This window comes from Narcine bancroftii, chromosome 1, assembly GCF_036971445.1.
Source record: "Narcine bancroftii isolate sNarBan1 chromosome 1, sNarBan1.hap1, whole genome shotgun sequence".
Taxonomy (NCBI): Eukaryota; Metazoa; Chordata; class Chondrichthyes; order Torpediniformes; family Narcinidae; genus Narcine; species Narcine bancroftii.
This window is the reverse complement of record NC_091469.1, coordinates 261970840-261986431: the sequence shown is the minus strand read 5'-3', so window position 1 is coordinate 261986431 and position 15592 is coordinate 261970840. Positions and strand designations below refer to the sequence as shown.

General features: G+C 39.7%; 2 protein-coding genes across 7 annotated transcripts in view; one reads left to right on the top strand and one right to left on the bottom strand.

Annotated features, from left to right (window-relative positions):
- The window catches only part of LOC138742504 (large ribosomal subunit protein P2-like), a 479457-nt gene that overhangs the window by 129567 nt on the left and 334298 nt on the right, over nt 1–15592 (top strand). The gene's annotated exons all lie outside the window — the stretch shown is intronic.
- mrpl23 (mitochondrial ribosomal protein L23) overlaps nt 1–15592 on the bottom strand; it is a 49946-nt gene that overhangs the window by 8233 nt on the left and 26121 nt on the right. For 2 of the 6 annotated variants that reach the window (XM_069896821.1, XM_069896843.1), the window contains exon 5: nt 7148–7426. The exons of 1 other annotated variant lie outside the window; for it this stretch is intronic. In XM_069896821.1, the coding sequence (XP_069752922.1) occupies nt 7247–7426 (180 nt within the window). In that variant the 3' untranslated portion in view covers nt 7148–7246. Of the gene's footprint in view, nt 1–2938; nt 3032–3830; nt 3978–7147; nt 7427–15592 lie in introns of those variants that run through there. 3 more of the 6 variants (XR_011344176.1, XM_069896853.1, XM_069896852.1) reach the window with 3 other exon arrangements.

Genomic DNA, 15592 nt, shown 5'->3' with positions numbered 1-15592 from the left:
TTAATGCCATTGTGAATAAAGCACGCCAGCACCTTCGCTCAGGAGGTGCTACACCTCAGGAGTTTGTGGAAGTTTGGTATTTCACCGGAAACCTTGGCAAACTTCTACAGATGTGTAGTGGAAAGTGTGCTGATTGGATGCATCACGGTCTGGTGTGAGAGCACCAATACTTCTGAGCGGAAAGCCCGACAAAAGGCAGTGGACTCAGCCCAGTACATCACAGGCAAGTATTTCCCCATCATCAAAAACGTTTACATGAATATTTCCATCGGAGAGCAGCAACAATTATCAAGGATCTACATCACCCAGGACATGCTCTGTTCTCACTGCTACCATCAGGAAGAAGGTACAGATGCCACAGGACTCATACATCCAGGTTCAGGAATAGTTGCTACCCCTCAACTATCACACTCCTGAACAACAAATTCATTCAGAGACTTGTACTCTGCTCATTATTTATTTCTGAATATTTATACTTCTGCATTTGCACCATTAATTTGTTTACAGTTCTTTGAGTACAGTTTACAATTATTGATAATTAGAAATTATGCCTGACCTATTGTAAATGATGTCATGTATGCACTCTGACAATAAATTTGAACTCTGACTGGTATTCCAGAAGTTTGGACAAATTTTAAGACTTCAAATACAAATTCATGAGAGTGAATGGTCCTTTCCTATAACTATACTAACATAATTTACCAAGTACAGGTTCAAACTTTTACATGATCCAAATCTCAGCTACCATAGAACCATTGTCAGGACAGAAATAGTGGACCAAAGGACCTTTTTCTGCACTTGGTTCTAATTTTCTCAAGCAATGATTCTCAACTTTTTTCTTTCCACTCACATACCACTTTAAGTATTCCCTATGCCATAGGCCCTCCGTGATTAAGAAGGGATTGCTTATGTGGGTGGAAAGAAAAAGTTTGAAAACCACGGTTTTAATCGGACCTAATTGACTCGGTATGTGCACGGTTTCATAACTCCAAAGGCAATGAGTCAATGACAATTTTTCTCCAGCAAAATATTTCAGTAACAATTGGGTCTAGACCAGTGATTTCCAACCTTTCCTTCCCCCTCACATAGCACCTTAAGCAATCCCTTACTAATCACAGAGCGCCGATGGCATAGGGATTACTTAAAAGTGGTATGTGCGTGGAAAGAAAAAGGTTGAGAAGCACTGTTCTAAAGTGTGACGACATGCTCAGATGTTACCAGAGTAATGGGTTTATAATGTTTATCATCTCCAACCATGCTGTCAGCTTGTAAACTCCTCCTTCTTATGCAAAAAACAAACTGCAACATTAAAATGATCGTCAGCCCAACAAACAAAGCAAGTGAAATTTATTATTGAATTGATTCATGAATAAACTCTCAAGTTTCTCAAAAATCTTTTAAAAAAAACAATAAACACATTTTGAAAAACTAATAGCCACAAGAACCATGTTGGTTAACTTTTATAATACTGTAGCTACTTAGGGCTAGAGACCCAGCAGCGGTTCATCTCAATCTGGCAACATTTGGAGTCAAGTGTATATGGGAGCTTTGGATTTAACAAAAGTCCAATTGAAATGCAAATGTACCTTAAGTAGTAAGCCTGAAAGACAGAGATGCCTTAAAATGAAATAAAAGCAGAATTGTACCACAAGACAGCGCGGTCAGCGTAGTGGTTAGCGCATAATTATTATATCACCAGCAACCCCGGTTTGAATCTGGCGCTGTGTGTAAGGAGTATGTACATTCTCCACATGTCCATGTAGATTTCCTCCGGGTGCTCCGGTTTCCTCCCACCCTCCAAAAACGTACAGTGTTTGGGGTTTGCAGGATAATTGGTGCATTTGGGCAATTTGGTGCAATTAAAGCAATGGAAATATCCAGCACGTGGAGATGAACAGAGGGTTAATATTTCAGATCAATGACGCTTTATCAAAACTGGAAAAAATTAGAAAAATGGCTGGTTTTAAATTACTAGAAAAGGATGACATGGTTCGGTGAACCAGGAGAGTGAATGATATAAATAACAATGGCACTGACTCACAGAACTTTCCTGTGCAACTACAGAAAACGTAACCTATACAACTCCGATCATCTGAAATCAGATTTTCCAAAATCCTCATTATCCAAAAAATTTTTTGGAGCCAATCTGACCTCACAGGTTGAAAATAAATTCACTCAGCTTGAAATTAGAACATTTGTCTTTGTTTCAGGTAAATCCCTCCCCTCTCTATTTCCATTTCGTCTTTATCTTCCCCTATCGACTTTTCTCTCCAACTCTCCCTCTCAAACTGTGTGCCACTGTCTCCCAACCGCAAGCGGTGGGAAGAATCCTTTGTCCTGGCATCATCAAGCTTCCTGGACAAGAGTGGGACCTCGGGCTCAGGGGCATTCCCTCCCCTCCACTTCCTCCCTCCTTGGCACACTAGAGGTCCCATCACAGACTCCAACCCCTCCCTTTGGCCTACTATCACACATGCACACCAGACTCCCCGGTCTGTGTGCGCAGTAGGCCTAGGGGAGGATTTGGAGTCAGGACCCAGACGTTGGGAGCTCCGGTGACCTGGGAGACAGAAGCCCGCTGACTCGCCAGTGAGGGTTCCATCGGCCCGAGAAGCCTCCCCGGGGATCAGCGGCAACGGAGATTTGGTGATTGGCAGAGATGTTGCGGCCAGCATTTTTAATTTAATGCTGATGTTTAAACATTGATACAAGTGGTTTGCTGTTGCTACTGGGCTGTTTTTAAAAAAAATGACCAGATATCGAAAGGCCGACTTGGCCTGTTTCCGCTCCGTAAATGGTTATATGGTTATATCGGATAAAACGTTCATCTGACATAGGCCCAGCTCCGACTATTTCGGATAATCAGAGTTGTACTGTACCTCTTCCCTTCCCATAATCACTAGATTCAAACTCTCTTGAAGCTGAACCAGTGATGTACCTCTACTCGTCAACGTGGTCTCCTCAACACTGGGGAAACAAATGTAGATGGGGAGATCTTTTCGCTCCTTCAACCTCAGAAATATTTTGATTTCTGGATGATGGACAAAAATTTGATTAAAAAAATGCATGCATATATCACAAGCATGTCAGTAAGAAAGTAAATTGGAAAGAGAAAAGAAGCTACAATGGGATAAAGGCAACCCCCATATTATAACAGTTTAGGTAAAGGAAAGTCACTCTTATAGAATTCACAATCAAAATATCTGCAATAAAAATCTGTTCTTAGCAATTTGTGTGGATAAAAATAAAACAAACAGAAAATTACTTTTTCAACTTATTCCCTGAAGCATGTACAGTTGACATCGCTTTGTGTTACAGAAAATGGTGATATGAACTGTATTCTAAAAATGGAACAGCTTTCCCAACCCCCAACCTGAATGCAGAGGTCATCCATACAGACAAATTAAGGGACTAAGAATGGAAGGGCAGATAATGCATAACTTGGGATGCGTGAAATTATCCACATTCAGGAAGAACAAAATAACAGAATACTTTTTGGAAGTTTGGAGCCCATTAAATGTTGGTGAACACAAGATTTTGGGGTTTCACATACATCACTGTTGTCAAGCAGATGAACCAATGAATTAGGAAGTCAAATAATATACAGTAAAATCCCTGGTATCTGGAAATCTAGCAACCAGCAGCCTCAAGCGACTGGCAAAAATTATGAAGGAAAAAAAAACAAGATTAAAATAAATAAGGATAAAATACACCAAATTAAAATTGTATAAGTGCCTTGGTCGTGCTTTACTTGTAGAAGCTGTTTGAATAAAGTTGTGTACAACATCAATGTCATCTCCCAGGATGAAGAGCTGGTTCATGCCACTTACCATTGGGTGACTCTCTCAAAGTGTTTCCTTATCCTTAGTAAGAGACATCCCAGTCAGAGGTTTTATCTGTAAACTTGAGGGAGGAGCGATTAATTATCTATAATGTTATTGTTCATCTTTTGGGCGGCTCCATGGGTGGGGGGGGAACTGCAGATACAGCAATGGTTAAATGTTTTCAAACATTGCAACTAAAATTAAGTAAAATGCTTTAAGGTTTATAAATTCCTCCAAGTGACATTTGTTCAATGTAAGTACTGTAGAATATTTTTGTATTTTAATCTGTTTATTCTTAATGCAAGTTATTAGTTAAGCATTGTAAGAGTAGGTCTCAAACAACTGAGAAATACACCAATCTACCAATTCCCATAGGTGCTGAACACCATGGGTTATAATGTATTATTCTTTATTGCAAAGAAACATAGAAGATAGGAGCAGGAGTAGGTCATTCGACCCTTCGAGCCTGCTCCGCCATTCAACGAGATCATGGCTGATCTTAAAGTTCAGTACCCCGTTCCCGCCTTCTCTCCGCAATCTTTAATACCCTTATACTGAAGAAATATATCTAATTCCCTCTTAAATATATTTAATGAACCTGCCTCTACTGCTCTCTGTGGCAATGAATTCCACAGATTCACCACCCTCTGGGTAAAGAAATTCCTCCTCATCTCGGTCCTAAATGGTTTGCCTATTATCCTCAAACCATGGCCCCGGGTTCTGGATTTTCCCATCATTGGAAACATCCCATCTGTATCCCTATGAGATCCCCTCTCAATCTTCTAAACTCCAGCGAGTACAATCCCAATTTGCGCAATCTTTCCTCATAAGTCATTCCTGCAATTCCAGGTATCAGCTTGGTGAATCGCCTCTGCACTCCCTCCATTGCAAGAACATCCTTCCTTAGATAAGGTGACCAAAACTGCACACAATACTCCAGGTGGGGTCTCACCAAGGCCCTGTACAGCTGCAGTAAGGTATCCTTGTTCCTATACTCAAACCTTCTTGATTAGAAGGCCAACATACCATTTGCCTTTTTAACCGCCTGCTGTACCTGCATGCTCGCCTTCAGAGACTGATGTACAAGTACCCCTAGGTCTCTCTGCACTTCCCCATCTCTTAATCTATTGCCATTCAAATAGTAACCTGCCTTCCGGTTTGTATTACCAAAGTGGATAACTTCACATTTATCCACATTGTAGTCCATTTGCCATGGATCTGCCCAGTCCCTCAATTTATCCAAATCACACTGGAGCTTCCTGACCCCCTCTTCCGTGCACACAACCCCTCCTAGCTTAGTGTCATCTGCAAATTTGGAGATATTACATCCAATCCCCTCATCCAGATCATTAATGTAAATTGTGAACAGCTGGGGTCCCAGTACAGATCCCTGTGGTACCCCACTGGTCACCGCCTGCCACTCAGAAAACGAGCCATTTATCCCAACTCTCTGTCTTCTACCAGCCAGCCAGTTCTCAATCCACATCAATACTTTGCCCCCAATCCCATGAGCCTTGATTTTGGAAGCCAGTCGTTTATGTGGGACCTTATCGAAGGCCTTTTGGAAGTCCAGGTACACCACATCCACTGGCTCTCCCCCATCTATTTTACCTGTCACCATCTCAAAGAATTCCAATAGATTTGTCAAGCACGATTTACCTTTTGTAAATCCATGTTGACTCCGTCCGATCCCTTCTCTGCTAGTCATATGCTCCGCTATTACATCCTTAATAATGGATTCCATCATTTTGCCCACTACTGATGTAAGGCTCACTGGCCGATAATTCCCCGCTTTTTCTCTACCCCCCTTTTTAAATAGTGGGGTAACATTAGCTACCCTCCAATCCATGGGTACTGATCCTGAGTCTATTGAGTTCTGGAAAATAATTCTTAAAGCATCTGCTATCTGAATGGCCACTTCCTTGAGTACCCTAGGATGTAGATTATCAGGCCCTTGGGATTTATCTGCCTTCAATCCCATCAATTTCCCCAAGACCATGTCCTTAGAGATACTGATTCCTTTCAGTTCCTCCCTTGCATTAGTCTCTATGTTTTCCAACATCCTTGGGTTGGGAGGTTATTTGTATCCTCTCTTGTAAAAACAGAACTAAAGTAAGAATTTAATTGGTCTGCCATTTCCTTATTCCCCATTATATATTACCCTGATTCTGACTGCAAAGGACCTACTCTGGATTTCACCAATCTTTTCCTCTTGACATATTTATAAAAGCTTTTGCAGTCGGTTTTTATATTTGCCGCAAGCTTACTTTCGTAATTTATTTTTGCTCTCTTGATCAATCCCTTTGTCCTCCTTTGCTGCATCTTGAACTGTTCCCAGTCTTTGGTTGCAGTATTTTTTTTGGCCAATTGATATGCTCTCTCTTTGGACCCAATGCTGTCACTAATTACCCTTGTTATCCATGGTTGAGTCACCTTTTTTGGTTTATTTTTATGCCAAACCGGTATAAACGATTTTTGCAATTTCTCCATTAGATCTGTGAATGCTTTCCATTGTCTATCCACAGTCAACTCCCCCATAAACACCACCCAATCAATCTTACTCAACTCCCGTCTCATACCATCATAATTCTCTTTATTTAAATTCAGGACCTTAGTCTCGGTTTTAATTTCATCACTCTCCATGTCGAGTGAGAATTTGATCATATTGTGATCGCTCCTACCCAAAGGGCCTCGCACAACAAGATTGCTGATTAGCCCCTTATCATTGCATAATACCCAATCTAAAATGGCCTGCTCCCGAGTTGGTTCCTCGACATATCGTCCCGTAAACATTCAAGGAATTCCTCCTCCTCTGTATTTTTACCAATTTGACTAGTCCAATCTATATGCAAATTAAAGTCTCCCATGATGACAGCTGTTCCCTTATTGCACACTTTTCTAATTTCTCTTTTAATGCCTTCCCTCACCTCTACATTACTATTTGGAGGCCTATATACCACCCCAACTAACGTTTTCCGCCCCTTGCTATTCCTCAGTTCTACCCATATAGATTCCGCATCTTCTGAGTTAATATCCTTCCTGTCAATCGTGTCGGTCCCTTCTCTCACCATCAATACTACCCCACTCCCTTTTCTTTCTTGCCGATCCCTCCTAAATATCGTATACCCCGGGATGTTAAGTTCCCAGGCTTGCCCACCCTGCAGCCATGTTTCTGTAATCCCAATCAAATCATATTTGTTTATCTCAATTTCCACAGCTAATTCATCTACCTTGTTCCGAATGCTTCTTGCAATAAGATATAAAGCCTTCAGATTTGCTTTTTTCACCCTCCTTGCTCTTTCTGATTTTTTACTTTCGCTGCCTAACCTAACTTTTCCTGTTTTATCTTTTCTGTCCTGGAGTAAAAAAATATTTGATGAAACCTAGAGTACTGCACAGTTTTAATCTCCTTAAGAGATTGTCTATGCTTCACCCATGCTAAGATTCATTGGATTGATTCCTGTGAGGATGGTTTGAGCACAAAGGATCCATAAAGCTGCAGTAGAAGGTTGAGAAGTGATCATTTTGAAATACAAAATACTTACACGACTTGAAGAGATAGGTGCTGAACCATCTATTTCCCTGGTTGGCAAGTTGAGATTCTGATTCCAGGAATAAAAGGTCAAACACATAGAATTATTCAAAAGAAACTTTCGCTCAAGTTTGTGAATCTTTGGGGTTCTCTAACCCAGAGGGATGATCATACTCAATCTCTGAATATACTGGAGGCCTATCATGCAACCCAAAGTAACAGATATTTTCTTCTTTCTAAGTGTCTAAAACCTCGACACCCCAGCACATTGAGCTATCAGTCATTCCCTTCCATCAACCAGATTTCCGTGATTGGAGATCCATGGTCTCTGTTCATCTGACTTATCTGTGAGGCTTTTTGCATTAAGGAAAGGGAAATTACACCTTTCTTGTAATTCAAAGCATAGACCCTGGTTTTCTTTCCATGATTTTGCTTCAGCAACAACATTACCATCTCTCAATTATAATTGGTGACTCCTGAAAAACTCATCATGCACAGATACGTGAAGAGCTGTAACTTGACAAATATTTTGAGCACAAAGATCCACATAGAAAATTGGCTACAATGTCAGAACTCCTGACTTACACCAAGGGGATGCTTGGCAATGAAAGGAAACGGAAATTGCCTGAAATTCTTTAGAGCAGGATTAATGTCTACAGATCATTGGACAACAAGATCACTGGCTGTCTGCTACATTTGCTAAAGCACTTAACAATAAAACTAAAGTTATATTTTGTCACTAGTCTCCTTGAAGAAGAATCTAAAATTATGAATGGCATAAATTATACATTTTCAAAAGCAAAGCTAGCCTTACACAGCAACTGTGGGATTTAAAAAAGTCAATTCACAAAACCTATTGCAAGATTAATCCTGAGCAAAATTATGTACAATACAGGTTTCAAAATTCATAGCAACTTAGATGGACTTAAGCCCAAAGCCATTTATAACCATTATCAACCCCAGGCCTGCCACTGCATGAGAATCAACATTATTAAAACTAGGAACATGAGGAACTGCTTGAAGAGAAGGGAACATAGCACCAAATGCAAGCATGTAGATGCAAACTAGATAAGATGAGTGACATTCCCCAAGACAACTGGTAAGCAACTGTGTATGGTTAGTTACCTAATTTAGCTGTCTTAAAGTCACAAAGGAGAATCCAAATAATTTTTGTGTAATAAAATCAGTCCTCAGTTCCATAATGTTACTCAATATACTTTTGTGATTTCATGTACATGCATTCCAAGCAGCCACAAAGACCAAACTTCAGAATCAATGCCAAATTTATCTGGGTTAATTTAGGAGCAAACAAAAAGCACAATAACCAACCAGTGTCCTGTAGATCACAAGTTCACAAGAAAAAGGAACAGAAGCAGGCGATTTGGCTCACCGAGTATGCTCCATGAAACCTCCCTGAGCTAAACTGTTCTTGCATCTTGGTCCAGGATTTGGCCTTGTCCCCATATCCCACGATACCCTGACCAATTAGATTCCTATCAATTTCCCCTTTAAATTCCCCCAATGATCCTGCCTCCACAGCTGCGTGTGACAATGAATTCCACAAATCCATTACCCGCTGGCTAAAGAAATTTCTCCTCATCTCAGTTGTAAATTGGTACTTTTTAAATTCTAAGACTGTGCCCTCTTGTCCTGGAATCACCCAACAGGGAAAACATCTTATTTATATCTACTCTGTCCAATCCATTCATTATTCAAAATGTTTCTATGAGATCCCCTCTCATGAATAGAGTTCAAGAGCCGCTAAGCGTTTCTCATATGTTAGCCTTCTCATCCCTGCAATCATTCTGGTAAATCTCCTCTGTACTCTCCAACCTTGCTACATCCTTTCTAAGATATAGGGCCAAAAACTGCACACAGTACTCCAAAGGAAGTCTCACCAGAACCCCATAGAGTCTCATCAACACCTCTTTATTCTTATACACAATCTCCTTTGAAATGAATGCCAATATAGTATTTGCCTTTATTAACACCGATCCATCAGGTTATCCTGCGTGAGGACCCCAAAGTCCTTTTGCACTTCTGAGGTTTGAATTTTCTCCCCATCCAAATAATAATCTGATCATTTATTTCCTCTACCAAAATGCACAACCGTACATTTCTCCACATTATATCACATCTGCCATTTCTTCACCCATTCTCCTAAGCTGCCCAACTCTCTCTGCAAGCTTTCAATTTCTTCTACACTTCATACTCTCCACCTATCTGCAAACTTACCCATGAAACCAATTAATCAACAATCTAAATCATCAATATACATTGTAAAAAGAAGCGGCCCCAACACCGACCCTTGCGGAACACCACTAGTAACAGGCAACCAACCAAAATAGGATCCCTTTATTCCAACCCTTTCCTTCCTACCTATCAGCCAATGCTCTAACCAATCTATTATTTTTCCAGTAATTCCATGCTCTCTCATCTTATTAAGCAGCCTTTTGTGCGGCACTTTATCGAAGGCCTTTTGAAAATCCAAATACATAACACCCACAGCCTCCCCCTTGTCCACCCTACTTGAGATTTCCTCAAAAAATTCCAATAGGTTGGTGAGGCAGGATCTTCCCTTCATGAACCCATTCTGGCTTGGACCTATCATGCCATGCCCCTCAAAGTATTTCATAACCTCGTCCTTGAGGATTCCAATATCTTTCCAACTACCATATTTAACGGGTGGAAACAGAATCAATAGGAAAAATGCAGAAATATTCTCACATTTCTTATTTGGCTCATTGTCTTATTTTCCCAATATGCAGGTTTTATTCATTATTCTATAAGCCTCCAAATAGGATTGTGTACCCAAAGCAGTGGATTATTTTGTAATCCAAATCACATATTATTGACACAAGTAGTACATCAATGTGATCAGAGTTATGTTCATGGACTTCCAGAAGGCTTTTGATGAGGTGTCATGTGACAAGTTTCTCCACAAAGATGAAGCACAGGCAGGAAAGGGACAGGGACAGATGACTGTAGGTTGTGGTGAATTGTAAAGGAAAGTGAAAAGTGGTATTCTCTAAGTTTAGATATTTGGGTCATTTCACTTTTTGGGCAAACGACATTTTCTAAGGTTGCAGGTGATGTCATACTGGCCAACATTGTGAAATATGAAGAGGAATTAGGTAGATTGCAGAAGAATATAAACAGGCTGGTGAAATGGGCAGATGTAAGGAACTTGGGAAGAGTTCTGGTAGAGAGCTGGCACAAACATAATGGGCTGAATGGCTTCCTCCAGCACTGTAAGCAATAATTATCCAATGTAGGATTATTTTAATCTTTTACTGGTTGAAAGATTAGTTTAGTTTTAATTTACTTTGGTGGTGTTAATTGCGAGTTAATTAAAAAAGTAGGAGATTTCAATTACTCCAAAATTAACTGGGATTTAATTAGTGTACAAGGTACAAGTGGCACAAAATTTCTAAACTGCATTGAGAACATTTTCAGCCAGTAAGGTACCAAACCCAGTAAGCAAGAGCAGATGGGACAGGAGGGAATTGTTTTAAGGAATGACTGGGCAGGTGGAATGAGTATCAGTGGGAAACCAACTCCCAAGGGTTCCTGGTGTCCATTCTGTAAATGAGAATTGCATCTCCTTCCCAAATTTCGATTCAATGTTTATGGACATTTCAACTTAGCATTTAGCCTAAGGGCAGCACAGATAGCACAACAGTTAGTGCAATGCTGTTACAGAGCAAGCAACCTATCTTTGAATCTATCACTGGCTGTTTAGAGTTTGCACGTTCTCCTTGTGCCTTGTGGATTTCCTCTGGGTGCTCTGGTTTCTCCCATTCTCAAAAAATGTATGGGGTTTGCAAGTTGTTTGTCTATTTGGGCAGCATGGGGTCTTGGGCCAGATGGGTATGTTACTGTGTTGTATCTCTAAATTTAAAAAAATATATAAAAACTATATGTTCTATTTAAATATCAAAGTTGAATCAAATATCTTTACAGAAACAGAACCCCTATATAAAGACCAATCCGATCAAATATTGGCTATAATAAACCATTCAAATGAAAATTAGCAAAATTCAAACAAAATTATATGCAATACAAATATTTAACACTTAAAAATAAAATATATAAAATTATACAACAGAAACAGACATCAAATCTAAGAGTTAGGTTGACTTGGTATTATAGACAAAGTTACGATTCAATTCAAAACTTGCATCTCTAGTTCTTCACTATTTATATCTAATTCTTGGCAAACTTTGCTTGCATTGGATAAGACTGCATATTAAATAATAGGTCTTATGATGCACCGTACTGCACTGCCATTGATTTCAACCCAAATGAAGTCAAAACAATTGTTAATTAAACTACTATGATGTGTGTTCAGAATGATTATACAAAAAGAAAATAATTCACGTGATTGGGACATGATGTGTCAGTCAGCCCAGTGGATGAAAAGCTTGGAGAGAGCACCATAAATGAAACAGTAGAGGTGGCGCATATTATGTATCCTATTCACAAGAAACTTGTATCATTTGTTTGTTCAGTCTTCCACAATGAACTGGAAAAATAAAATGTAAAACTTGTATTTCTGTATTTGTCACAGTTTTGAATAAGGACCTCTCTCTCACATTCTGATCAGTGAGCCGTACAGAAAGTTCCAAGCACATAACTGGATTAGCATCAATTATTCACACAGGAACAGATAATCAGCTTCTCGACAAAGAATAAAAACAACTAAGAACTGGCAAGTCCATCGTTGTTTATAAAGTGCATTTATTTTCCTTTCATTTAAAGTTGCCAACCCAAAGAGGTGAAAACTGTTACTTTACTACAAGAGGGTTGTTAATATTTCCTTAATATTTTCTAACAATTCATCCAAAAACCGACAACCATTTTGTAGGCTCTTACACATTCTATTTTTGACATAACTCAGAGTTGATCATGGTGCCTAAACTAACTCTCTCAGATAGTTAAATGAATGCTTTTGTGAGCTATCCTTTCCAAGTAACCAAAGTAGTCCTTGGTCCATGAGTTCCAATTTGCTCTATCAAATAGGTTCTTTTGCAAAGAAAGCATTTAATCTATTTTTAGTTCTGTGAGAAATTGGGTAATATCTCAGCATCAGTGGTTGTCCATGTCAGCAGACAATCACTGAATACACTCACATCAACTCCACTTAAAAATCAGGGCCTTTTTGTAAAGAGGAAAAGTTGACACTCTTTCAATGAGCAGATGTATGGGGGTTGCAAGAATTTCCACATTATGAATGTCACATTTCTAGGATAGATGCAAATCATTCACCTTCAGTGAGTCTGTACTGCAGGTATTTTCAGCAACTGGCACTGGGGTTCAAGGGGCTATCATCATTGCCCTGATTCCTCACACCAATACGCTCTCCAATCCCAATAGCAAATGAACCATGTCAGTCATGGAAAATGCCATGAGAATCTTTAACATGAGATTGTGTTGCCTGCATGTCTGGGATCTTCTAATAATACAGCAAGCAGATGCAGAGTCTACTTCTGTATGCTGCACGATTTCATGAATGCTCGGTGAAGAGCAGCCAGACTCAGAGATTGATGGATATGGGGTGCAGACTGCACAGCAGCAGGAAGTAGAAAGGCTCCCATGGCATTCCCTGATCATCATCCGCAGCCTCCTTGGTGGAGGAGACAGATGGTGGGCTCACTGCACGCAAAGGTCTCCCTAACAGAGAGAGCAGTTTTATCAAGAGCCTGCAAAATAAAATTCTGCAATGCAAACCAAATGACTTTATCACATTACAATTCTTAATATCAACACAGTACCACAAAACCAACTTAAAGAGGCCAAACATAGAATAAAATTCTCTCCGATTCAAGAAAGTAGGAATAGCTGCACTGAACATATTATGTAAATAAGTTCCATTACAATTACTTTAATGGTATTCTACAATGTCTTTATATTTCCTCATGAGTGGCTAAATTCAGATATCCTCCAAAGTTTTTCATGCCAATCGCCTCTCTCCAGACAAAGCCAGTGACTTGGGTCTGAATCCGGCACTATCTCTAAGGAGTTTGTACATTCTTCCCATGTCTGTGTGGGTTTCCTCCAGGTGCTCTGGTTTCCTCCCATCTTTCAAAACATTTGGGGGTATGTTTAGGTTTTAAGTTATTAGGGTGGCATGGGCTAGTAGGCTGGAAGTCGCTGTTACCGTGCTGTATGTCTAAAATTAAAAATTATAATTCCCCAACCACAGAAGATCTCCAAGATATCCACACAAGAAAAGTAGGGAAGGCATTCACCAGTTCATCCAGAAAATCCACAATCATCTGCAAATGTCTCAAGACCAGCAACCAGAAGGTACATCAGCATTTGTGGGTGGACAATGATCAAAAGTATCAAGTTATGTCTCTGCTAACAAATCAACCATTAAAAATGTAGCAGAGAAGAATTTAAAGCGCAATAGTTTTTAAAAAAACTGCTTTCATTCACAAATGAAATTGGGTACCAACAGCAACAAGGTGATTTATGATCAGACTTTATTTCATATTCTTAGATTTAAGATTTATTGTCAGAGAACATACAATCCTTAGATTCTTTTTTCTACGGTTGATGCAAAAAAATATACACAGCATATATAATTATACTTTAAATACACTCCTCACTGATAATCAACTGAAGTGCAGTTCAAGTATTTGTGCTCTTCTCTCTCTACACCCATGACTGTGTGGCTGGGCATTATTCAAATGCCATCTACAAATTTACCAATAACACCGCGGTTATGGCAGAATTACGCAATGAGGAATCATACAAGAGTGAGATAGATCAACTAATTGAGTGGTATCACAGCAGCAACGTTCCACTCAACGTTAGCAAGTTGTGGACTTCAGAAAGGGAAAACCAGGAGAACACTGAGGGGTCAGCAGTGGAAAGGGTAAAAAACTTCAAATTCCTGGGTGTTAACATCTCTGAAGGTCTATCCTGGGGCCTCCAGGTCGATGCAATCATGAAGAAGACTTGCCAGCAGCTATGCTGCGGTAGGAGCTTGAGAAGATTTGGTATTTCACCAAAGGCATGCAAATTTCTACAGGTGTACTGTGGAGAGAATTCTGGCTGGTTGGTAATGGAAGTACCAATGTACAGGACAAGAAAAGGCTATAGAGGGTTGTGAACCATTATGGGCATCAGTCTTCACTCCATTGAGTACATATACAAGAGGCCTCTATCCTCCAGAATCCTCACCCCACACCCTCCCAGGCCATGCCCTCTTCACACTCAGGAAGGAGGTACAGGAGCCTGAACACGAACATCCAACGGTACAAAAACAGCTTCTTCCCCTTTGCTATCAGATTTCTGAATGGACAATGAATCATACAAGCACTACCTCATTTTTTTCTCTTCCTTTGCACTTTAAAAAAAATAGTGTATTGATGGAATCCAATTTTTGAAGGGTCGAGATGGCCTGTTTCCGCGCTGTAATTGTTATATGGTTATGGTTATATGGTAATACACAATAATGCTGTCGCAAGACAAGTTTTGTGACTCACATTCATGACAATTAATTACGATTCTGATGTGCTGCCACCTACTGTCGGAAATGTAATTTATGAAAGATAAGCGCGAAGCGTATCATCAGGGCAACAGTGCCACCCAGAGGATCAAAGGTTTCATCAAGTCATCCAAATATTTAAATATCAAAAATTTCATGCAAAAATATCGCAATTTAGACTGAAAGAGTGTTGAGATAATCAGACATTCACTTGCATTTTAATGAATAAAAATTGTTTTAAAAACCACAATCTAAATGTTTTTCCCCCATTACAACGATCTGTCAAACAGCCACATCATATAAAGTGGTATAATAATCCACATGCCATTATTAGGAACTGACACTGCCTTTATCAATTTATTCCTGGTTAAATAAGACAATCAAAACCATGGCAATAGGAACCCAATGACCATCCATTTGGAGAGTAGTTGCCATATCATCAGATCTGGAAAAAAGGCTCGTTGAGAAACAATGCTATTGAAACATGCATTCATATAGCTGATCAACCCCTCGCACACCTTAAGTCAGCAAACACAAAGAGATTGTAAAGGAATGAAGCCGAGAACCTACTCCCTCACAACATCTTGTGAGCAACTGTTCAGTTAATGCTTTGCAATATTGCGATAATAAAGGAACCACTTTATAATACTTAAAAGTCAGGGTGATGTATGACTTAGAAGCAAACTTACTGCCTTAGGAGCAAGTGGAGAGTCTGCTAACTTGGAAATGGCAGTTGAA